This window comes from Odontesthes bonariensis, chromosome 8 (assembly GCF_027942865.1).
Source record: "Odontesthes bonariensis isolate fOdoBon6 chromosome 8, fOdoBon6.hap1, whole genome shotgun sequence".
In the NCBI taxonomy this organism is placed as follows: Eukaryota; Metazoa; Chordata; class Actinopteri; order Atheriniformes; family Atherinopsidae; genus Odontesthes; species Odontesthes bonariensis.
Window position 1 is genome coordinate 40,022,938 of NC_134513.1, and position 24,714 is coordinate 40,047,651.

The 24,714-nt window shown below is 46.4% G+C and overlaps 1 protein-coding gene across 2 annotated transcripts in view; it reads right to left on the reverse strand.

The window, feature by feature from the left end:
• The window catches only part of cdhr5-rs (cadherin-related family member 5, related sequence), a 35,549-nt gene that overhangs the window by 2,840 nt on the left and 7,995 nt on the right, over positions 1-24,714 (reverse strand). Inside the window, exons 2-14 of one of the 2 annotated variants that reach the window (XM_075472407.1) lie at positions 22,287-22,369; positions 21,906-22,114; positions 21,765-21,821; positions 21,586-21,678; positions 16,391-16,477; positions 16,206-16,316; positions 15,801-15,965; positions 12,145-12,235; positions 11,959-12,065; positions 11,680-11,880; positions 11,483-11,605; positions 10,099-10,177; positions 6,795-6,988 (exon numbers count right to left, since the gene is read on the reverse strand). In XM_075472407.1, the coding sequence (XP_075328522.1) occupies positions 6,795-6,988; positions 10,099-10,177; positions 11,483-11,605; positions 11,680-11,880; positions 11,959-12,065; positions 12,145-12,235; positions 15,801-15,965; positions 16,206-16,316; positions 16,391-16,477; positions 21,586-21,678; positions 21,765-21,821; positions 21,906-22,114; positions 22,287-22,356 (1,587 nt within the window). In that variant the 5' untranslated portion in view covers positions 22,357-22,369. Of the gene's footprint in view, positions 1-6,794; positions 6,989-10,098; positions 10,178-11,482; positions 11,606-11,679; positions 11,881-11,958; positions 12,066-12,144; positions 12,236-15,800; positions 15,966-16,205; positions 16,317-16,390; positions 16,478-21,572; positions 21,679-21,764; positions 21,822-21,905; positions 22,115-22,286; positions 22,370-24,714 lie in introns of those variants that run through there. The other variant, XM_075472408.1, reaches the window with a different exon arrangement.

Sequence of the window (24,714 nt, forward strand, 5' to 3'; positions counted from 1 at the left end):
GTGAAACTACAGACAAGATGCACAAAGAGCCGGAGTCCTGGAGAACTATTCCTGAAAACTACTCAAAGAAAGGACAGAAAGCTCGTCTGAGAGGGTTCAGGCTGTGTTGGAGGAGAAAGGAGCTCAGAGCAGAGATTCACTTTAAAGCTGCTCAGAACTGAACAAACTCTGGTTCTGACTCATTATGTATTTATATTTACACTATATTGCCAAAAGTATTCACTCACCCATCCAAATAATTACATTCAGGTGTTCCATCACTTCCATGTCCACAGTTGTATAAATTCAAGCACCTCAGACTGCTTCTACAAACATCTGTGAAAGAATGTTTCGCTTTCAGCAGCTCAGTGAGTTCCAGCGTGGTACCATGATAGGATGCCACCTGTGCAACAAGTCCAGTGGTGAAACTTCCTCGCTGCTAAATTTTCCACAGTCAGCTGTCAGTGGTGTTATAACAAAGTGGAAGTGAATGACAGCAGCTCAGCCAGGAAGTGGTCGGCCACGTAAAATGACATAGCGGGGTCAGAGGATGCTGAGGAGCATAGTGCTCAGAGGTCGCCAACTTTCTGCAGAGTTCTACAGACCTCCAACCTTCATGTGGCCTTCAGATTAGCTCAAGAACAGAGAGCTTCATGGAATGGGTTTCCATGGCAACTGCATCCAAGCCATACATCAGCAAGTGCAATGCAAAGCGTGGGATGCAGCGGTGTAAAGCACGCCGCCACTGGACTCTAGAGCAGTGGAGACACCTTCTCTGGAGGGACCAATCACGCTTCTCCATCTGGCAATCTGATGCAGGAGTCTGGGTTTGGCGGTTGCCAGGGGAACGGTACTTGTCTGACTGCATTGTGCAGTTTGTGAAAGGAACTCTGAATGCTTCATCATACCAAGAGATGTTGGACCATTTCATGCTCCCAACTCTGTGGAAACAGTTTGGGGATGGCCCCCTCCTGTTCCAAAATGACTGTGCACCAGTGCACAAAGCAAGCTCCATGAAGACATGGATGAGCCAGTTTGGTGTGGAAGAACCTGACTGGCCTGCACAGAGTCCTGACCTCAACCTGATAGAACACCTTTGGGATGAATTATAGCGGAGACTGTGAGCCAGGCCTTCTGTCCAACATCAGAGTCTGACCTCATAGATGTGGATGAATCAGGATTTACGATGGCTGATGGTCGGCAGCGTTGGGCTGATTCAGGTGCGTTTGTGCGCACTAAACCTGTGATTTATCATACTTCCGATGGTCTAACAATCGTGGAAGATGATCTGTTGAACTTTCTCCTGATTAAGTCGAGAACTCTTGCCCAAGATAACATCATTAAGTTGGCTAAATCAAGTTTCAGTCAACAGCGCATTGAAGACTCAAAGGCTGTAATGGCAGAGCTGTTTCCTGATAGTAAACGCTGGTCCTCCCACAGGGGAGAGAAGAAAGATGAACTGTACATAAAAATGTGCCTGGCTGTCATCAAAGAGAACGTGGAGCTGCCTAGATTTGGCTCGCACTACATTGACGAACTGCCTCCTGTTTCGTTCAAGCATGTGGATGTTTCTGCGCTATTGGGGCGGATTATGCAGGTTAACGGCGACATTGAGCTTTTGCGGATGTCTATCACCTCGCAGGTGACTGCTTGTGAAAAACTGTTGGAGATATCAGACTCTCTCAATCAACGGCTGACGGCGGTGGAAAACCACAAAATCAGTGTGGTGAGCAGTGGGAGTTCCGGCTTCTCCACTGCAGGTCAGCCGACAGTGTCTACTCATCCACGGAGTACTGAAGCTCCGCGACCAAGTAGACCTGTGGCTCAGATGGAGACTGGCATGCCAGAGGATACTTCGACTATGGACAAAACCCCACAGCGGGAGAGGCCAACTAGAGGAGCATCACCGGCCTTATTGGCCTCTGCATGCGAGAGGGAAACTGCCCAGGAAACGGCTAAGAAAAATAGTTGGAGTACTGTGGTGAGAAGTGGCCGCAAACGTTCTGTAAAAACCCATGAAGGGAAACCTCGGAATACTCGAAAAATGCCTGGTATTACTGGGACCGCTGTGATTAACAACGATGATCTGTCAACTGTGGGCACGAAGATGGTCAGTGTTTTTGCCACTAAATTTAATGTGAGCCTCGAAGCGGACACCCTCCGTCTTTTTCTACAAGACCAGATGAAGCGTGACGTTAAGTGTAGGAAAATAGACATTCCTCACAGCAGATTCAGCTCTTTCTGTGTTACAGCAGAATGGAACGATTGGAAGGAAATGTACAATCCTGTGTTCTGGCCTGCTGGGTCAGTCATCTGATGTTACTTTGAGCCTCGCCGTGATAAAGGAGCAGGCGGTGCGAAGTCAACAGGAGAGCAGGTGCTCTGCCCTGCTGCGAGCCAGGGTCAGTCGGTTCCGTCACTGATTGCGGAGACGAAGGGCCCTACCGGGAGCGACAAACGCGCATAATGCGTGTGGTGTCCTACAACTCTCGTGGCCTCCGAGTTGGCCACACGGCTGCTGACAAGGCCAGGCGTGTCGTTGTTGATGCGTTGCTGGATGACTGTGATTTGCTGTGTATTCAGGAGAGCTGGTTGGCAAAACAAGACTTGGACAAATTAAATGACCTGCACCCGAACTTCCACGGTGCGGGAGAATCAATCACTGACTTCAGCACGAAGATAGTCAGAGGCAGGATTGCTGGAGGAGTGGCGATCTTATGGAATATAAAATATGACTCTTTGGTGAAAGTTGTGCGTCTTAAGGTGGACTGGGCTATTGGCCTAGAATTTAATTTTAATGGAAAGATTTTTATTATTCTCAATATATACACACCATACGAATCATCTGATCATGTTGACGAGTATGTAAGTAGGCTAGCTTGCATTCAATCTTTCATAGAAGATAACAGTTCAACCTGCATTTATGTTTTGGGTGATTTTAATGCGGACTTGACAGATAGCAAGTCTCTGTTTTATAAACACATGCTGAGGTTTTCCAATGATTGTAACTTTGTTATCTCAAGCAAAGCCCTTTTGCCCAACAATAGTTATACTTATGTTAGTGAAGCGTGGAATACCACTTCATGGCTTGATCATATTTTATCTACTGCTGATGCCCATGCCTCCTTACAAAGCATTGAGATCTGCTATGGGCTGGCTACTTCTGACCACATTCCTATCTGGTGTTAGATGTGGAAAATGTACCTAAGATAGTTAAAAATGAGCATGTCTGTGAGTCCAAAATAAATTGGGGGAAACTATCTGAAAGTGATGTCATTAAGTATTGTTTTAATTCTGATACTCTCCTGAGCAAAGTGGAGCTCCCTATGAATGCCATTTGGTGCACCAATTTTAATTGTGCAGACACTACTCATGGGAATGGTTTATGTGATCTGTATAATGATATAGTAAAAGCCTTAATTGAGGCTAGTGGGTCCTTATTCAAGCAGGCCAGGAAGACCAGGAATATAAAGCCTGGGTGGAACAAGTATGTTGCTGGACATCATACTGAAGCCAACATGGCTCATAAAGCCTGGGTCTTAGCTGGGCGGCCCAGACAGGGACCTGTGCTTGATCATAAAAAGAAGATGAATGCCAAATATAAGTATGCGTTACGGTATATAACTAAGCAAGAACAGGTTTTGAGTGCTTCCTCTTTGGCTGACCATTTGCTTAAAAATAATGTCACTAACTTTTGGAATGAGGTGAAAACCATTAATAGAGCCAAAACTTCTCTTCCTTGTAACATAGAGGGGGTAACTGCACCAGAGGACATTGCTGGGTTAGGGTTAGCCCGGTGGCCCCAGGTTGGCAGTGCTGCTGTCTATTTGTTTCTCTGGTTTGGTGTGTCATGGCATACTGCCTAATTCCATGATGTCAGTTATTCTTGTCCCAGTTATCAAAGATAAGGCTGGCAAGGTTGGTTGTATTGATAATTATAGACCTATAGCCCTTGCTAGCATCATCTCAAAAGTTCTTGAAAGTCTAATACTGGACCGTATAAGTGACTGCATAACTACCACTGACAATCAGTTTGGTTTTAAAACTATGCATAGCACTGACCAGTGTATCTATGCACTGAAAGAGATTGTGGAGGCATATAGGAGTCAGGGCTCTACTATCATTTTAGGATTTATTGATGCCTCTAGAGCAGGGGTCTTCAACGTTTTTCAGGCCAGGGACCCCCAAACTAATGGAGAGTTGGAGCAGGGACCCCCCTACTATTTATATGGCATACAATTGTGTTTTATATTTAACGGGGCCTAGTGCCGTGTATAAATATAGCTACTCTGTTATTGTACATTCAATACTAAGCTATTCAAATAATACATAGGTTAATATATTCATGTTTTTATTTTAAACATGTGCAAGGTACAGGGTGGCCGTGCCACTGCCATTTATAAACAAACATCTTGCATACAACACTGAGCTATTCAAATAATCCACAGATTTTAACTTTAAACATGCATGTAGATGGGACAATGAATCCTCAAACCATCTGTGGATGGCACACGTTTGCACACAATTTGTGAGAAAAAACTGTTTGAAAAATTTTTATTTTTTATTTTTTAAATTTTTATTTTTTAATGTTAAAAATCGTCTAATCAACCAAAGATTTTGCGACCCCCCCCTGCAGTACCTCCGCGGACCCCCAGGGGGTCGCGGACCCCCTGTTGAAGACCTCTGCTCTAGAGCTTTTGATCGTGTCAATCATTTTAAACTGTTCAATAAACTTAAGCAAAGGGGAGTCCCCAGTAGTCTGGTACGAATCTTAGCCTATTGGTACTCCAACCAAAGTGTGCGGGTGAAATGGGGTAACATCCTTTCTACACCTTTTAATGTCAGCAACGGGGTAAGGCAGGGGGGGATTTTATCTCCTGCCTTATTCAACGCTTATATGGATGACCTGTCAAGACATTTGGGGACATGTCAAACAGGTTGTATGGTTGGTGATATGATGATTAATCATTTCTTATATGCCGATGACCTTACCATTCTATCTCCTAGTAGTAGTGGGTTCCAACGGCTCCTCAATATCTGTTCTGACTATGGGTTAGAGTTTGATATTAAATATAATGCTAAAAAGAGTGTGGTAATGATCTGTTGAACCAAGGATGATCTGAAAATTAAGTTCCCTCCTTTCTATTTATCTGGAGAAGAGCTGGGAGTAGTTAATGTCACAAAATACCTGGGGCACATCCTAACTGATACGCTGGAGGATGACGCTGACATGAGCAGACAGAGGAGAGTGCTATATGTCCAAGCTAACATGCTGATTAGAAAATTCCACCACTGCACTACAGATGTTAAAGTTAACCTGTTTCGAACTTTCTGCTCCCATCTTTATACAGCTCCACTCTGGGTTAGATACAAGAAGGAGAGTCTGCTGAAACTGAAGGTAGCTTATAATGATTGTCTCAGGATTCTCCTAAAGAAACCAAGGAGTACTAGAGCAAGTGGTTTATTCTGCAATCTAGGTCTTACTACTATCATGGCACTGCTGAGAAATCTTACTTTTAAGTTCATGAGCAGGCTTGACCGTGCAACAAATGAGCTTATTGCACAATTAGTTGATCCGAGTCGTAGCTCTGTAAGGTACATGTCTATGATCTGGGAACACTGGAATGAGTGCCTTCATTAGCTCCCCTTTTTTAGTATATGTATATATGAATGTGTAATGTATTGTATTAATGATGTTTGTACTGTAATGTTTCCATTGTGGGCTTTGAGCCTGTAATAAAGTTTATATAATAAAGTTTATATGTGCTTCTGGAAGAATGGTCAAAAATTCCAATAAACACTCCTAAACCTTGTGGAATGGTGATATGGTGCTTGTTGTCCCCTCTTTTTCCTCTCAGCCCCCAGCTGGTCCAGGCAGATGGCCACCCTTCCTGGTTCTGATGGAGGTTTCTTCCTGTGAAAAGGGAGTTTTTTTTCTCTCCACAGTCGCCTTGTGCACGCTCAGAATGGGAGATTGGACCGAAGAGAAGTTTAATTGCAATCTGTTGGTTTCTTAGCATCCTTAGCTAGGAAGTTGTTTTTTGTAGGAATTGGACTAATTTTGAATTGAATTAATTGGATTATGATTACAATGAATTGGATTCCAATTGGTTTGAATTGGACTGTATTATTGAAGTGCCTTGAGATGATATTTGTTGTAAGTTGGCGCTATATAAATAAAACTGAACTGAATTGAATTGTGTAAAGCTTGCTCAGAAGAGTTGGAGCTGTTAACCCTATGGATTAAGAATGGGATGTCACTTAAGTTAATTTGCGTGTAAAGGCAGATGAGTGAATACTTAAAGTGTACAATATAGTGTATGTTTGACCATGTTTCAATAAATCACAGCAACTGTTTCCTGTTTTACTGGAAATATGTAAAGAAATGAGGGCTGCATCAGGATGAGACATTAAAGTAACCACAGGATGTCGACGCTGACAGAGGAGCAGCTTTAAACTCGCCGTCTGAAACCACAGTAACCTCTGGAGGTGATACTGGTGAGACCACTGAGCATCATGGGACTGTGAACTAACACTGAACTAAGGGTGGCTATTTAATCTGAAGTATTGTAGAAGGCGGTGCTGTGGGCTCGTTCTGCCAGAAGTGTGAACTGTGTTCAGCTGCGCCTGCTGAGCAGCTCCTTCCCTGAAGCCCTTTTCACAGCTACAGTGTGAATGCGTTAAACTACCGTGAACTATGATCTTTGTCCGTTTCCGTGTTTACAAGCAGCTTCACAAACAGGAAAGCAAAGAAGCACTGAAATATTTCAAATAACTCTCAGCATGTATTCAGGTGTGTGTGCTTCAGTTCACACCACGCTGGGATGTTTGCCGAGTGCCGCTGGGTCACGTTGGTCAGGGTCCTCCAGTCGTCTTCTTCGGACGGTTCGAAGCAGCACAAACAGAACCGCCGACAGAAACATGAGCAGAACCATCACTGCGAGTCCTCCTGCTAGCCTGCTGTCCATGTCTCCAAGCAGCTGCTGCTCACTGAATGCACCACGGGGCACTGAAACACACAGGTACAGGTCAATGAATGCACCACGCGGTAGTGAAACACAGGGAAAGGTCTGTGAACGCACCACAAGGAGAAACAAGTTAATGTAAGTAAAAGCACCAGAAGGAACTGAAACCCAGCGACAGGACAGTGAACGTAACACGGGACAGCGTAACGGACAGATCGGTGAACGTAACACGGGACAGCGTAACGGACAGATCGGTGAACGTAACACGGGACAGCGTAACGGACAGATCGGTGAACGTAACACGGGACAGCGTAACGGACAGATCGGTGAATGTAACACGGGACAGCGTAACGGACAGATCGGTGAATGTAACACGGGACAGCGTAACGGACAGATCGGTGAACGTAACACGGGACAGCGTAACGGACAGATCGGTGAACGTAACATGGGACAACGTAACGGCAGTGTTAATTTCGTCAACCAGGACGATGACGAAAATATTTCGTTAACGCCCCTTTTTCCCGTGACGATGACGAGACGATGATGCACAAAATTGCTTCCAGAAAATAAAAATATGACGAGAATAAAAAATGATTTTCGTTAACGTGACTAAGACGAGACGAAATTTACAAGCCATGGATGAATGGACATTAAAAAATGTAATTGTTTACGTCCTTCCCCAGCGGAACTGTTTCAGTCTGCATTCGTACATGAGTCGGGACCTGATAGGGACTGATGCGCCGCGCGCAGCCGTCTGCGTCAGTGACGTGTTACTTTAGCTGTTTAGCGCCACATTCAACAACAAAACAAAACAAAACCCGGTAAAAGTAAGGAGAGAAGAAAAAACACCACAAAGAACAATATGGAGAGCGGGGAGGCCACCGTGTTCATGGTCTGCATGGCGGTGATATTATTCATGGACGATCACATCAGGCGTCTAATATCGAGGCTGGAAGAGCTCACAGAAAGAGTCAGGAGACGAAGGATGGAGCGCAGGCCATACTTCTTCATTTCATGAAGTAAGAAAGGAGAGCAGAGCGCCGCAGACAAAGGAGACAACGTGTAAGTTTAACTTATTAAACACCCGCCGGTTGTGTCCGTTTCCTATGAGTAAACATTTCAGCCGTGACAGCATGACAAGGGGCGGAGCTACCGACCACCAAACACCTCCGTCAGATGCGTTCTATAGAACCCTGAAAAGACCCAGCCTCGGAGAAGGAGCTACAATGGAGTGTGATATATGTTAAAAAGAGAAGTAGTGTGTGGAGAAGTTCTATTATGTACAGTGTTGACTAAAATTTGACTAAGACTAAAATTGATTTGAACGTAACACGGGACAGCGTAACGGACAGATCGGTGAACGTAACACGGGACAGCGTAACGGACAGATCGGTGAACGTAACACGGGACAGCGTAACGGACAGATCGGTGAACGTAACACGGGACAGCGTAACGGACAGATTGGTGAACGTAACACGGGACAGTGTAACGGACAGATCGATGAACGTAACACGGGACAAAGCAACGGACAGATCGGTGAACGTAACACGGGACAAAGCAACGGACAGATCGGTGAACGTAACATGGAACAGCGTAACGGACAGATCGGTGAACGTAACCCGGGACAGCGTAACGGACAGATCGGTGAACGTAACATGGAACAGCGTAACGGACAGATCGGTGAACGTAACACGGAACAGCGTAACGGACAGATCAGTGAACGTAACACGGGACAAAGTAACGGACAGATTGGTGAACGTAACCCGGGGTACTTTAACACAGGCAGGTCAGTGAACTTATGATGATGTACTGAAACACAGGGACAGATCAGTGAACGCACCATGAGGTACCAGTGATGCTTTTAATGTCTTAATGAAAGTTAAGAAAAAGTGATTCCCTCTGTATAGAGCCATGAATGATCACTTATCTGATCAGTCATCAATCATTCAGGTAGTTCACCCTCAGATGTGTTTTATTATGACTGTTTACTGGGCTGCACGGTGGTGTGGTGGTTAGCACTGTCGCCTCACAGCTGGAAGGTTCCAGGTTCAACTCCCTGTGTGGAGTTTGCATGTTCTCCCTGTGTATGCGTGGGTTCTCTCCGGGTGCTCCGGCTTCCTCCCACTGTCCAAAAACCATGCATGTTAGGTTAACTGGTGTCTCTAAATTGTCCTTAGGAGTGAGTGTGAGCGTGTGTGGTTGTTTGTCTCGTTTGTCTCAATAGCCGCTTTCGGACAGACCGTTCTAAGAAAGTAGTTATCAGAACTACCCTCCTCGAATTTCGTTCTGATAACTATCCTTCCCCAGCGGAACTGTTTCAGTCTGCATTCGCACATGAGTCGGGACCTGATAGGGACTGATGCGCCGCGCGCAGCTGTCTGCTTCAGTGACGTGTTAGCCGTTAGCCGTTTAGCGCTACATTCAAACACAAAACAAAACCGTAAAAGTAAGGAGAGTAGAAAAAACACCACCAAGAAGCTAATATGGAGAGTGGGGAGGCCACTGTGTTTATGGTCTGTATGATGGTGATATTAATCATGGACAATCACATCAGGCGTCTAATATCGAGGCTGGAAGAGCTCACAGAGAGAGTCAGGAGACACTTTTTCATTTCATGAAGGAAGAAAGGAGAGCAGAGCGCTGCAGACAAATGAGACCAGTGTAAGTTTAACTTATTAAACACCCGCCGGTTGTGTCCGTGTATGAGTAAACATTTCAGCCGTGATAGCATGACATGGGGCGTAGCTACCGACCACCAAACACCTCCGTCAGATCGTTCTATAGAACCATGAAAAGACCCGACCTCTGAGAAGGAGCTAAATAGTTATAGGAACTAAGGGAGAAAGCCCCGAGTTCCTGTATGTCCGAACACGGGAGAAAACGGCCCCACGGATTAAAAGGTTATTAGAACTGCCAAAGGTTCCTACAGTCCGAAAGCGGCTTATGTGGCCCTGCGATGGACTGGCGGCCTGTCCAGGGTGTACCCCGCCTCTCGCCCATTGACTGTTGGGATAGGCTCCAGCCCCCCCGCGACCCGACCGACGGATTCAGCGGTATAGATAATGGATGGATGGATGGATGTTTACCGAGCTTGTTGGTGCTGACACGTCCACGCTTTGTCAAACACATGATGGGGTCAAGTGAATGTCCTCACCTGCCTGTCCTCGCTGCAGGACTTCCACATCCACAGAGGCTGAAACCTCCTCTCCTGATTCTTCATCTCTGGCCACGACCTGCAGAGTTAACATCCAGAAGATCCTGTTACAGTTTTGACCTGCAGAATCCTCTACAACCATAAACATTGAAACCATGAAAATCAAAATCATGAATATTAACTAGGATTGTCTGCAAGAAACATGTTGTTCAGCTGGTTTCCTCTCAGAGATGAAGCCTCTGATCATTGTATTTCCTGCCTGAAGTGGACCCAAACTGTGAAGCTTTTAGCGTTAATCTTCACTTAGGTGCTCCTGCTGGTTGTGCTGTTTGACATTACTTCCAACTGAGAGCCGCCTGAACACCTCAACCATCACACATGGACTCTTACTCTAGCTGACATGAGTTTGAACTAAACTGGCCCTGTAACCAGTTTGGTGCATGTAAGACAGGTGCAGCTCACAGCTGTCGCACTGTTACAGTTATTCCAATATTCAGAGAGCAAGGACATTTTCCTTTTTCATTGTCCTGGGACCAGCTCAGCTCCGCTGTGACTTGTTATTGTTTAAAAAAACACCTGCACTGGTGTAAATAAGTAAATGAGTCTGCAGTTTAAAGAGAGTTCTTGCAGAGTTTATTGATTTATTGACAGAAAACATGGCCCCAACCAGAGAGCTATCAGTGGAAACAATGGAAAGGATTATAAAACTCCTCCAAGAAGGTAATTCAGCTCAGAGTGTGGCAGAAGATGTTGGTTGTTCCTACTCAGCTGGGTCTGAAATTTGGAGCAAAATGGGAAGATTGTAAAAAGGAAACACACAGGTTGACCAAAGAAGGCGTCCAATGAAACATAGAAAGATGACTGGCTGAATAAAACCAGCACATTTCCACCATCATTGATGATATGGCATTGATGTCAGGTAAAGGACCAGGGAGATGGCAGGAAATGTACAGGTGGACATTTTGGACTCTTTTCTCATTCCATCAATCAAAAGGAGGTTTGGTGATGCTGAGCTCATTTTTCAGGACGATGATGATGCATCTCTTTTCTTCAGGAAAGATATCAGCTCGGTGACATGACCAGCAAACATTCTGGATCTCAGTCTGAGTTCAGATTTAAGGTGGAAACTGAAGAAAATTATCCATGACAAGGCTTCATGCTGCAGAGCTGATCTGTCAGCTGCTGAACAAGAAAGTTTGAACCTTATTGAGGAAAGTTTTATAAGTGAAGTCCTCAAAGAAACCTCAGAGGAGCTGAAACTGGGTTTGGTTCATGATTCCATCTTTTCTTGTCCATTTATTGTTTTAAAAAGTTTGAATGTTCAGCTGAGTGCATCCTTTATCAGGGTTACCTACACTGAGTAAAGCTGCACAGGTAACCTCACCTGTAGGATGTGTCTGTCAAAGGCACGCAGCTGGTCTGTCCTGGCGATCAGAACCCCGTCCTGGGTGACCTGGTACAGGCGGGATGGAGGATGGAGGAGGTAATTGATGTTCGGATTCACGCCCTGTTGGGAATGGAGTGATGACTCACCAGGTGAGGTGTAGGTGATCATACAGGTCGTGCAGTGTGTGTTCTTACATCAGAGAAGTCACGGTCTGACACCTGGACCTGTAACACCTGGTTCCCAAAGGTGGAGACGATGGAGGCGGGGCTTGAGCTCTGGATAATGAATCCTTTAAAGGTGGTTCTGTTGAAGGCTGGAGGGAACTTGTTCTCACACAGAACTCTGACCAGAACAGACGTCACGCTGTACTTCAGCCGGTCATCTACCTGGCACACCTGGACAGGAGAGGGACAGGTGGACTGTCTCACAGGTGCTTACAGCAGAAGGAAGGAAACAGGAGGCGACGACATTACCATGATGCTGAGAGTGAAGTTTGCTGGTGGCCGTCGGTCGTCCATAGTTCTTGTTAACCTGATCTCACCTGTCCTGTTGTTGATCACAAACCTGCCCTGATTGTCACCTGTGGGGTTAGACACACACACCAGTCCACACCTGTTCACACTTAGTTTGACCATCTGTGTCCTCACACTGATGCTAACCTGAGAGGATGGCGTAGATGAGAGGAGAGTCGATCCCTCTGTCTCCATCCTCTGCTCTGATTGGACCGGGAGAAAAGTTCAGAACGACGTCCTGAAAGAGAAAACAAACACAGCTGCAGGTACAACCTCGATCCATGGATACAAACAGGTAAATACACCATAGAGGAGTCCAAGTTCTACACGGCCGGTCCTGATGGGATGGAAAGGACCACGACGTTCACACACAGATGGTGACGCAATTGGCCAGTATTTGACAGGAATGCAAACCTAAAAACCCAGAGGGCGTATAAAAGCTCTCCTGCTCATTTCTGACGAGATAAAATAACGCCAGAGCCCCCTTAAACATCGAACACTGCACTGTAACGCATTGCTGTATATTTACGGTAGAACAGTATCCTACTGTATTTTATAATAATTGTAAAATACTGTTAAATATTTCCCTGAATGCTTTTTAGAACGACTGGGACAGATCCCACTTGGATAGTTAAAGGAGTAAGGAAAGAGAAACATCTTCTGACAAAATAAAGAAACACCAGAGCACACATGGATAACTCCGCGAAGCTAGCCATATTAGGACGGCAGAACCTCGCTACGCAGCTGGATGACTGTCACAGGCTGGCGGTGAGGAAGCACAATGAGGAGGTGCATAAAAAAATGTTTTATCCAAAATAATTGATTGTGTTAAGTTTCTTGTGCTTTTGAGTTGGCCTTGCGTGGACATGATGAGACTGCCTCGTCAGAAAAGGCCGGTATTTTTTCGGGGTCTGTTAGATTTTGTTGCCTCGCTGGATAACGTGCTGGAGGAGCACCTGAAGACAGCGGCTGTGTTTAAGGGGACGTCTGCGCTACAGTGAACTGAGCAACAATGAAATACAGGAGCGGTGGGAGTTACTAAATTAAGATGTTCTGGTATTGGTCAGTGTTTTTGTGTTATTTCATGATGTTTATGTCTATGCATTTAGCAGACGCTTTTATCCAAAGCCACTTACAAATGAGGATATAACATTACAGCTAACATCAAAGCTAACAATAAGCAACACAGTAGGAAACCACCAGTCAGACTCAGAGGTCAGAGGTCACAGGGGTGACAGTGTAGAGATAGAGGGCGGTACAGGGTCAGTGCAGGATAGGAGATGCTCTCTGAAGAGCTGGGTCTTCTACAGTTTCTGGAAGATATTCAGGGACACCCCTGTTCTGGTAGCGCTTGGTAGGTCATTCCACCATCGTGGCTAAGGGTAGCTGTGGAGTTCAACGAACAGAGGGGTGATGTGTGCTCTTTTAGGCTGATCGAAGACCAGACGCCGCCGCGTTCTGGACCATCTGCAGAGGTTTCACAGCACAGGCTGGGAGAGCAGTTAGGAGAGCAGTTAGGAGAGCATTGCAGTAGTCCAGGTGGGAGATGAGCATGGCCTGCACCAGGAGCTGGGTGGTGTGTTGGGTTAGGTACGGCCTGATCTTTCTTATGTTTAGCAATGCGAAGCAGCAGGATCGAGCCACGGAGGCAACATGATCTTTAAAGGTTAGTTGGTCATCAATCATAACATCCAAGTTGCTAGCTACCTTTGATGGAGCAAGAGATAGGGATTCAGTTTGGATGCAGATGCTGTGGTGTATGGTTGGTTTGTCTGGGAAGACAAGCAGTTCGGTTTTAGAGAGGTTCAGTTGGAGGTGATGGGCTTTCATCCACTTTGAAATGTCAAAGAGACGGTCTGAGATTCGTGCTGAGACCGTGTGGTCGTCAGGTGGGAATGACAGATAGAGCTGGGTATCGTCAGCATAACTTTGGTATGAGAAGCCATGTGATGGGATGATCTGGCCCAGTGAGGTGGTGTATATGGAAAAGAGAAGAGGGCCCAGTACTGAGCCTTGGGGGACCCCTGTGGTGAGGTGGTGCGCTGCAGAAGTGACTAAGCCAGGACACTTTGAATGATCGACCAGTGAGGTACAATTCACACCAGGAGTGTGCTCTCCCTGTGATGCCCATGCTGGAGAGTATGGACAGAAGGATACAATGGTTGACAGTGTCAAATGCAGCCGATATGTCGAGCAGGATAAGAACTGATGATTTAGCTGTCGCTCTGGCTTCTTTTAAGGCTTCTGTCACAGCCAACAGAGCCGTTTCAGTGGAGTGTCCACTTTCAAACCCAGATTGGTTTGGATCAAGGAGGTTGTGTTGTGAGAGGTAGAGGCCTCAGTGTGGAGTGGATGGCTTCTGCAGATACTGCAGCAGCATCATTGATGACAGTATTCCTGCTCTTGACATTGTTTTCTTCTCCACTTTCGTGGTTGTAGAGTAGCGGTAACCTTCACGTAGCAGCAACACCTCTGTGACGGAGAAAATTGCAACTACTGGCGCATCGACTCGCGCCAACATATATAGCCGGCATGAAATCGTGACGTCATCCACACCGCTCGCGCTAGCAGACGCGGCAACCATGCTAGAGCCTTTAGTATGGAGTGGATGGCTTCTTCTTCAGCAGACAGTTAGTTACCCTAACCCACAGTTTTCCTACCATATAAAGATGGTTCTATATATGGATCTATATAGGGAGTATAGGGAATTACTCACTGAGTCTGGTCCTTTATTTATTTATTTATTTTCGTTAGCACAAGTTTCTTGTGTTTACCTTGAATAGGGATGGCTCAGGTGATCCTGAAACATCCCATTGTTAAGCTGCTATAGGCCTAGACTGCTGGGGGGCCTCATCTGTCACACCTTTCCTCACTTTACTCTCTTTATGTATATGTGATATTATTGTGGTCATTACCTCGTGTTTCCCTGTTCCAACAGATATCCTTTGAATGGTGTTACAGTGCCGCCGCCGCCCCCCCCCCGCCCCTTTCTGTCTTCTCAAACCCCAGCTGGTCGAGGCGGATGGCCACCCTTCCTGGTTCTGGTTCTGCCAGAGGTTTCTTCCTGTTAAAAGGGAGTCGTTTCTCTCCACAGTCGCCTCAGGCACGCCGCTCAGGCCGGGAGATTGGACCGGAAAACAAAAAGTTTTCAGTGCAATCTGTTGGTTTTCTTAGCTAGGAAATTGTTTTTGAATTGGCTCTATATGAACGAATTGGATTATTTTATGAATTATGATTATTATTAATTAATTGAATTCCAGTTGGCTTGAATTGGACTTACTATCTAAGTGCCTTGAGATGACATTTGTTGTATTTGGCGCTATATAAATAAAAATGAATTGAATTGAATTGAATTATGTACTGTAATCCAAAATACGGTAATATACTGTTAGATAAATTACAGTAGATGTGCTGTAAAATAACCACAACACCCACTGTTATTCTACGGTCATATACTGTAATCCAAAATACAGTAATATACTGTTAAAAAAATAACTGCAAAATAAGTAGTTTCATTTTAAAATAACAGTAAAATACTGGCGTCCCTGCTGCCAGTATTTCACTGTTATTTTAAAGTAAAATTCTTTACAGTGTGTGACATCACAAGCTCTGTAAACATCTGACACTACATCCTGAGGACGCGAACCAAAGGGTTTATTCTATAGAGTTTGATGGATTGATGGTGACTTTATGTTTTCTCTCCCACTCTGAGTAAAAGATGAACTGGACTCTGTAGTGGAGCTCCTAACTTGAAGTGACTGTCCTGTTGCAGCTGATGGTGGGGCAGGTGTCTGTGTGGTTACCTGGTGTCTCTGGGTGATGTTAGCGGTGTAGGTTGGGTTCATGCAGACTGGAACACCTGGACTCACAGGTGTGCAGGGCAGGAAGTGAGGATACATGTCGTCACCATCCTTAACATTCACAGTGAGGATGGCAGACGTGTTGAACTTCTCCACAGTGTTAGATTCCTGAGTAGTTCATTATAGCGGAAACAGAAAGATCACATTTAAAACAAAATTTAATCTTTTAATCACATAAAATCCACCTGAAAGAAGAGCAGATATGACAGATCTGCACTCCAGTCTGGATTAATTCTGTTTTCTTTCTTAAAGAAGAGAGTAAAGAGAAAACAGAAGTCTTGTCTTTGGAAACCATAAAGTTGATCATCTGGGGCCAGATGTTAGCTTTAAGGATCAGTAGAGTGTTACCTGGGCCCACATGACAAGCTGCAGGCGAGTTTTGCTCTCGTAGTCGAGAGGTTTGTTAAGAACCACGTTTCCTGTGTTCGGCAGGTCAATCCTGAAGAACCTGGCATCTTCCTGCAGGTAAAAGAAAACAGGGTGATGCACAGGATGACAGACAGCTGGTAGACAGAAGTCTGTGGACATCTTACTGATGACTGATCGATGGTGTAACGGATCACGTCTCCATCTGCGTCGACTGCCTTCACGGTGAAAACGACAGAGTTCAGATCCGCCAGCTGCAGAAACAGGAGAGAACAATGAGGAGAAGCCCAGAAATGGCAGCCGGTGGATCACAGCAGGTGTGAACACTCAGGTGTGAACACTCAGGTGTGAACACTCAGGTGGACCCTCAGGTGTGAACACTCAGGTGTGAACAATCGGGTGTGAACACTCAGGTGTGAACACTCGGGTGTTAAAAAATCAGGTGTGGACACTCAGGTGTGAACACTCAGGTGTGAACACTCAGGTGTGGACACTCGGGTGTGAACACTCAGGTGTGAACACTCGGGTGTGGACACTCAGGTGTGAACACTCAGGTGGACCCTCAGGTGTTAACACTCAGGTGTGAACACTCAGGTGTGGACACTCGTGTGAACATTCAGGTGTGAACACTCAGGTGTGAATACTCAGGTGTGGACACTCATGTGTGAACACTTGGGTGTGAACACTCGAGTTAACACTCGGGTGTGAACACTCGGGTGTGAACACTCAGGTGTGGACACTCGTGTGAACACTCGGGTGTGAACACTCGGGTGTGAACACTCGCGTGTGAACACTTGGGTGTGAACACTCGAGTTAACACTTGGGTGTGAACACTCGGGTGTGAACACTCGGGTGTGGACACTCGGGTGTGAACACTCGGGTGTGAACACTCGGGTGGACCCTCAGGTGGACCCTCAGGTGTGAACACTCAGGTGTGAACAATCGGGTGTGAACACTCAGGTGTGAACACTCGGGTGTTAAAAAATCAGGTGTGGACACTCAGGTGTGAACACTCAGGTGTGAACACTCAGGTGTGGACACTCGGGTGTGAACACTCAGGTGTGAACACTCGGGTGTGGACACTCAGGTGTGAACACTCAGGTGGACCCTCAGGTGTTAACACTCAGGTGTGAACACTCAGGTGTGGACACTCGTGTGAACATTCAGGTGTGAACACTCAGGTGTGAATACTCAGGTGTGAACACTCAGGTGTGAACACTCAGGTGTGAACACTCAGGTGTGGACACTCGGGTGTGAACACTCGGGTGTGAACACTCCGGTGTGAACACTCGGGTGTGAACACTAGGGTGTGAACACTAAGGTGTGAACACTCAGGTGTGAACACTCGGGTGGACCCTCAGGTGTGAACACTCAGGTGTGAACACTCAGGTGTGAACACTCAGGTGTGAACACTCGGGTGGACCCTCAGGTGTGAACACTCAGGTGTGAACACTCAGGTGTGGACACTCGTGTGAACACTCAGGTGTGAACACTCGTGTGAACACTCAGGTGTGAACACTCAGGTGTGGACACTCGTGTGTGAACACTTGGGTGTGAACACTCGGGTGAGAACACTTGGGTGTGAACACTCGAGTTAACACTCGGGTGTGAACACTTGGGTGTGAACACTCAGGTGTGAACACTCAGGTGTGAACACTCGGGTCTGAACACTCGGGTGTGAACACTCAGGTGTGAACACTCAGGTGGACCCTCGGGTGTGAACACTCGGGTGTGAACACTCGGGTGTGAACACTCGGGTGGACCCTCAGGTGGACCCTCAGGTGTGAACACTAAGGTGTGAACACTCAGGTGTGAACACTCGGGTGGACCCTCAGGTGGACCCTCAGGTGTGAACACTCAGGTGTGAACACTCGTGTGAACACTCAGGTGTGAACACTCAGGTGTGAACACTCAGGTGTGAATACTCAGGTGTGGACACTCGTGTGTGAACACTCAGGTGTGAACACTCGGGTGAGAACACTCGGGTGTGAACACTCGGGTGTGAACACTCGGGTGTGGACACTCGGGTGTGAACACTCAGGTGTGAACACTCGGGTGTGAACACTCGGGTGTGAACACTCAGGTGTGAACACTCAGGTGGACCCTCGGGTGTGAACACTCGGGTGTGAACACTCAGGTGTGAACACTCGGGTGGACCCTCAGGTGGACCCTCAGGTGTGAACACTAAGGTGTGAACACTCGGGTGGACCCTCAGGTGTGAACACTAAGGTGTGAACACTAAGGTGTGAACACTCAGGTGTGAACACTCGGGTGGACCCTCAGGTGGACCCTCAGGTGTGAACACTAAGGTGTGAACACTCGGGTGTGAACACTCGGGTGTGAACACTCGGGTGTGAACACTTGGGTGTGAACACTCGAGTTAACATTCGGGTGTGAACACTCGGGTGTGAACACTCGAGTGTGAACACTTTGGTGTGGACACTCAGGTGTGAACACTCGGGTGTGGACAATCAGGTGTGAACACTCAGGTGTGAACACTCAGGTGTGGACACTCGTGTGAACACTCAGGTGTGAACACTCGTGTGAACACTCAGGTGTGAACACTCAGGTGTGGACACTCGTGTGAACACTCGGGTGTGAACACTCGGGTGTGAACACTCGCGTGTGAACACTTGGGTGTGAACACTCGAGTTAACACTTGGGTGTGAACACTCGGGTGTGAACACTCGGGTGTGGACACTCGGGTGTGAACACTCGGGTGTGAACACTCGGGTGGACCCTCAGGTGGACCCTCAGGTGTGAACACTCAGGTGTGAACACTCGGGTGGACCCTCAAGTGGACCCTCAGGTGTGAACACTAAGGTGTGAACACTAAGGTGTGAACACTCAGGTATGAACACTCGGGTGTGAACACTCGGGTGTGAACACTCAGGTGTGAACACTCAGGTGTGAACACTCAGGTGTGAACACTCAGGTGTGGACACTCAGGTGTGAACACTCGGGTGTGAACACTCGGGTGTGGACACTCAGGTGTGAACACTCGGGTGTGGACACTCAGGTATGAACACTCAGGTGGACCCTCAGGTGTGAACACTCAGGTGTGAACACTCAGGTTTGAACACTCAGGTGTGGACACTCGTGTGAACACTCAGGTGTGAACACTCGTGTGAACACTCAGGTGTGGACACTCGTGTGTGAACACTCGGGTGTGAACACTCGGGTGTGAACACTTGGGTGTGAACACTTGGGTGTGAACACTCGAGTTAACACTTGGGTGTGAACACTCGGGTGTGAACACTCGGGTGTGGACACTCGGGTGTGAACACTCGGGTGGACCCTCAGGTGTGAACACTCAGGTGTGAACACTCGGGTGGACCCTCAAGTGGACCCTCAGGTGTGAACACTAAGGTGTGAACACTAAGGTGTGAACACTCAGGTGTGAACACTCAGGTATGAACACTCGGGTGTGAACACTCGGGTGTGAACACTCGGGTGTGAACACTCAGGTGTGAACACTCAGGTGTGAACACCCGGGTGTGAACACTCAGGTGTGGACACTCAGGTGTGAACACTCAGGTGTGAACACTCGGGTGTGGACACTCAGGTGTGAACACTCGGGTGTGGACACTGAGGTATGAACACTCAGGTGGACCCTCAGGTGTGAACACTCAGGTGTGAACACTCAGGTTTGAACACTCAGGTGTGGACACTCGTGTGAACACTCAGGTGTGAACACTCGGGTGTGAACACTCGGGTGTGAACACTCGGGTGTGAACACTCGAGTTAACACTCAGGTGTGAACACTCAGGTGTGGACACTCGTGTGTGAACACTCGGGTGTGAACACTTGGGTGTGAACACTCGAGTTAACACTCAGGTGTGAACACTTGGGTGTGAACACTCGGGTGTGAACACTCGGGTGTGAACACTCAGGTGTTGACACTCGGGTGTGAACACTCAGGTGTTGACACTCGGGTGTGAACACTCGGGTGTGAACACTCAGGTGTTGACACTCAGGTGTGAACACTCGGAGTGAACACTCAGGTGTGGACACTCGGGTGTGAACACTCGGGTGTGAACACTCGGGCGTGAACAATCGGGTGTGAACACTAGGGTGTGAACACTCGGGTGTGAACACTCAGGTGGACCCTCAGGTGTGAACACTAAGGTGTGAACACTAAGGTGTGAACACTCAGGTGTGAACACTAAGGTGTGGACACTTGGGTGTGAACACTCGGGTGTGAACACTCGAATGTGAACACTCAGGTGTGAACCCTTACGTGTGAACACTCGGGTGTGAACACTCGGGTGTGGACACTCAGGTGTGAACACTCAGGTGTGAACACTCGGGTGTGGACACTCAGGTGTGAACACTCAGGTGTGGACACTCGGGTGTGAACACTCAGGTGTGGACACTCGGGTGTGAACACTCGGGTGTGAACAATCGGGTGTGAACACTCGGGTGTGAACACTCGGGTGTGAACACTCGGGTGTGAACACTAAGGTGTGAACACTCGGGTGTGAACACTCGGGTGTGAACACTCAGGTGTGGACACTCAGGTGTGGACCCTTAGGTGTGAACACTCGGGTGTGAACACTCAGATGTGGACACTCAGGTGTGAACACTCGGGTGGACCCTCAGGTGGACCCTCAGGTGTGAACACTAAGGTGTGAACACTCAGGTGTGAACACTCGGGTGAGGACACTTAGGTGTGGACACTCAGGTGTGAACACTCAGGTGTGGACACTCAGGTGTGAACACTCAGGTGTGAACACTCGGGTGTGAACACTCGGGTTTGAACACTCGGGTGTGAACACTCGGGTGTGAACACTTGGGTGTGAACACTCGGGTGTGAACACTCGGGTTTGAACACTCAGGTGTGGACACTCATGTGTGAACACTCGGGTGTGAACACTCGGGTTTGAACACTCGGGTGTGAACACTCGGGTGTGGACACTCGGGTGTGAACACTCGGGTTTGAACACTCGGGTGTGAACACTCGGGTGTGGACACTCGGGTGTGAACACTCGGGTGTGAACACTCGGGTGTGAACACTCAGGTGTGGACACTCGGGTGTGAACACTCGGGTGTGAACACTCGGGTGTGAACACTCAGGTGTGGACACTCGGGTGTGAACACTCGGGTGTGAACACTCGGGTGTGAACACTCGGGTTTGAACACTCAGGTGTGGACACTCATGTGTGAACACTCGGGTGTGAACACTCGGGTTTGAACACTCAGGTGTGAACACTCGGGTGTGGACACTCGGGTGTGAACACTCGGGTGTGAACACTCGGGTGTGGACACTCGGGTGTGAACACTCGGGTGTGAACACTCGGGGGTGGACCCTCTGGTGGACCCTCTGGGATTGGCTGCTGAGGTTTTTACCTCCATGTTTTACCTCACTGATGCTGAACTGCTGAGACGTTCCCTTCAGGAACTGTGGTCTGTTGTCGTTTTCATTCAGAATCTCCACCAGGATCCTGTAGTGACTCTGAAACAGGTCAACATTGTTTTGTCTGAGCTGATTCTGAAGCATCACCTGTGTCTAATGCTGATGGTAATTTTCTGAGGGCTTACCTGAATAATGTCTGTTTCATAACAGGTGAGCTCTGCTATCAAAACTGGCCCCAGAACCTGAGAGAAACAGGCATCTTAATGATGAATCTCTGATTTTTCACATGTATGAGGTGTGTGTGGGAGGTGTGTTTCCAGGTGTACCTCTCGGTCAAGGACTCTGGACGCAGAGGAGTTCAGTCTGATGGATCGACCCTCTAAAAAGAACCAATCTGCGTTCAGCCCAGTCAGACACAGGCGGATAACGTTGGCTCCTGGATCGGCGCTAATGCTGATGTCTGAGATGAACTGACCCATCGGACTGTTCTCTCTAACTGAAGCAAAGATGTCCGAGCCGCTGAGACACAGACTGGCTGAGGATGAGAAAGACAGCTGGTGGTATTGGCTCTCTTATTGATCACAGAGAGTCAGACTCTCTCTTCAATGAAAACAGGAGCTTCAGACTGGCCTCAGCTTGCTGCTCAACCTCCCAGTTTTCATCAGTGAGAATGTGACTGTGGTTAGAAGAATGTGAAACTATCTTACCTGTAACCACATGACAGGACACTCTGAGAGCCACCTGCCACAGCAGCAGCAGCCTACAGAGCCCGAACATCTTCTTGCTCCACCTGATCAATACACAATCAATCACTTTGATTAGAAGTCTGTAAAGAGCTGGGCGCTTCAAAGAAACAACAGACAAAAACTTGATGTCCTGGCGTCTGTAGTCTGAAGCAGGGTCAGGAGGTAACTTCAGGTTTACCTCTGAATTTTCATCGTCATGAAGCCAGTTCACTTCTCATCTGGCTGTATCACCATGGCAACTGGTGTTGGAAACTATGAGTCACAGGACATGTAAAATATCCATTTTATGTGAGCACCCTAATACGGTTTGAGTTAACAAAGAAACACAGTCATAGAACCTGCTACCTTCAGGTTTTACTGAGTGGCACCAGGACCAGAACTTTAGTGGTGTTGGTTGATTTGGTTAGTTATTATTTATCAGAGTGAGCTGGTGTTGGTTAGTTATTATTTATCAGAGTGAGTTGATGTTGGTTAGTTATTATTTATCATAGTGAGTTGGTGTTGGTTAGTTATTATTTATCATAGTGAGTTGGTGTTGGTTAGTTATTATTTATCATAGTGAGCTGGTGTTGGTTAGTTATTATTTATCATAGTGAGCTGGTGTTGGTTAGTTATTATTTATCATAGTGAGTTGGTGTTGGTTAGTTATTATGTATCATAGTGAGCTGGTGTTGGTTAGTTATTATTTATCATAGTGAGCTGGTGTTGGTTAGTTATTATTTATCATAGTGAGTTGGTGTTGGTTAGTTATTATGTATCATAGTGAGCTGGTGTTGGTTAGTTATTATTTATCATAGTGAGCTGGTGTTGGTTAGTTATTATTTATCATAGTGAGCTGGTGTTGGTTAGTTATTATTTATCATAGTGAGTTGGTGTTGGTTAGTTATTATTCATCATAGTGAGCTGGTGTGTGTTAGTTATTATGTATCATAGTGAGTTGGTGTTGGTTAGTTATTATTTATCAGAGTGAGTAGGTGTTGGTTAGTTATTATTTATCATAGTGAGCTGGTGTTGGTTAGTTATTATTTATCATAGTGAGTTGGTGTTGGTTAGTTATTATTTATCATAGTGAGCTGGTGTTGGTTAGTTATTATTTATCAGAGTGAGCTGGTGTTGGTTAGTTATTATTCATCATAGTGAGCTGGTGTGTGTTAGTTATTATGTATCATAGTGAGTTGTTGTTGGTTAGTTATTATTTATCATAGTGAGTTGGTGTTGGTTCGTTATTATTTATCATAGTGAGCTGGTGTTGGTTCGTTATTATTTATCATAGTGAGCTGGTGTTGGTTAGTTATTATTTATCATAGTGAGCTGGTGTTGGTTAGTTATTATTTATCATAGTGAGTTGGTGTTGGTTAGTTATTATTTATCATAGTGAGCTGGTGTTGGTTAGTTATTATTTATCATAGTGAGCTGGTGTTGGTTAGTTATTATTGATCATAGTGAGTTGGTGTTGGTTAGTTATTATTTATCATAGTGAGCTGGTGTTGGTTAGTTATTATTCATCATAGTGAGCTGGTGTTGGTTAGTTATTATGTATCATAGTGAGCTGGTGTTGGTTAGTTATTATTTATCATAGTGAGCTGGTGTTGGTTAGTTATTATTCATCATAGTGAGCTGGTGTTGGTTAGTTATTATGTATCATAGTGAGCTGGTGTTGGTTAGTTATTATGTATCATAGTGAGTTGGTGTTGGTTAGTTATTATTTATCATAGTGAGCATGGGTCCGTTTCACGTAGCAGGTTCAACCAACTCTGAGTCTATTCCTGATCTCTGAGTTGATCTACTCTGAGATAGAAAACTCTGAGTTTTCGGTTCCAGAAACGCTGATTTGAGTGAGGTTAATCAACTCTGATTAAGTTCACCTTGAGTTTAGCGCGTGCACCACAACTTTAAAAAGCCAGCATCAATGGAGCCCCGATTCGACAAGTCACCTTGGCAACGGGGAAGAGGAGGGGCTACGTTTTTCACCAATCTCGAATTGGAAATCTTAATGCGCTCATACGGCGAGTTTCAATACGTTTTTAGAAAGAAGTGCAACACCGTTGCAGCAGCAAAAGTGTAAGTTTAAATGTAGTCCTTTGCAATCACAATAATATTACAGGGAAACTGCTTGAATGGTAGCCCATTCATTTATTTCATTTAGGTGCAATCTCGCGGGGGAGAAGCGCACTTGGCAGCAGTTTAAGATGAAATATAAAAACATTGTTCAAACAGGTGAGACCTCGGCATGGAGGTACCTCATTTTGATCATGTTTTACACTGTAAAGTAAATATTAAGTGGCTATTTGACTGTGCAGTTATTTTATCCCCAACATAATGCTGTTCTCACACACATAAACTATGTCTTCTCATCTATATCATCCATCCATCCATTATCTATACACCG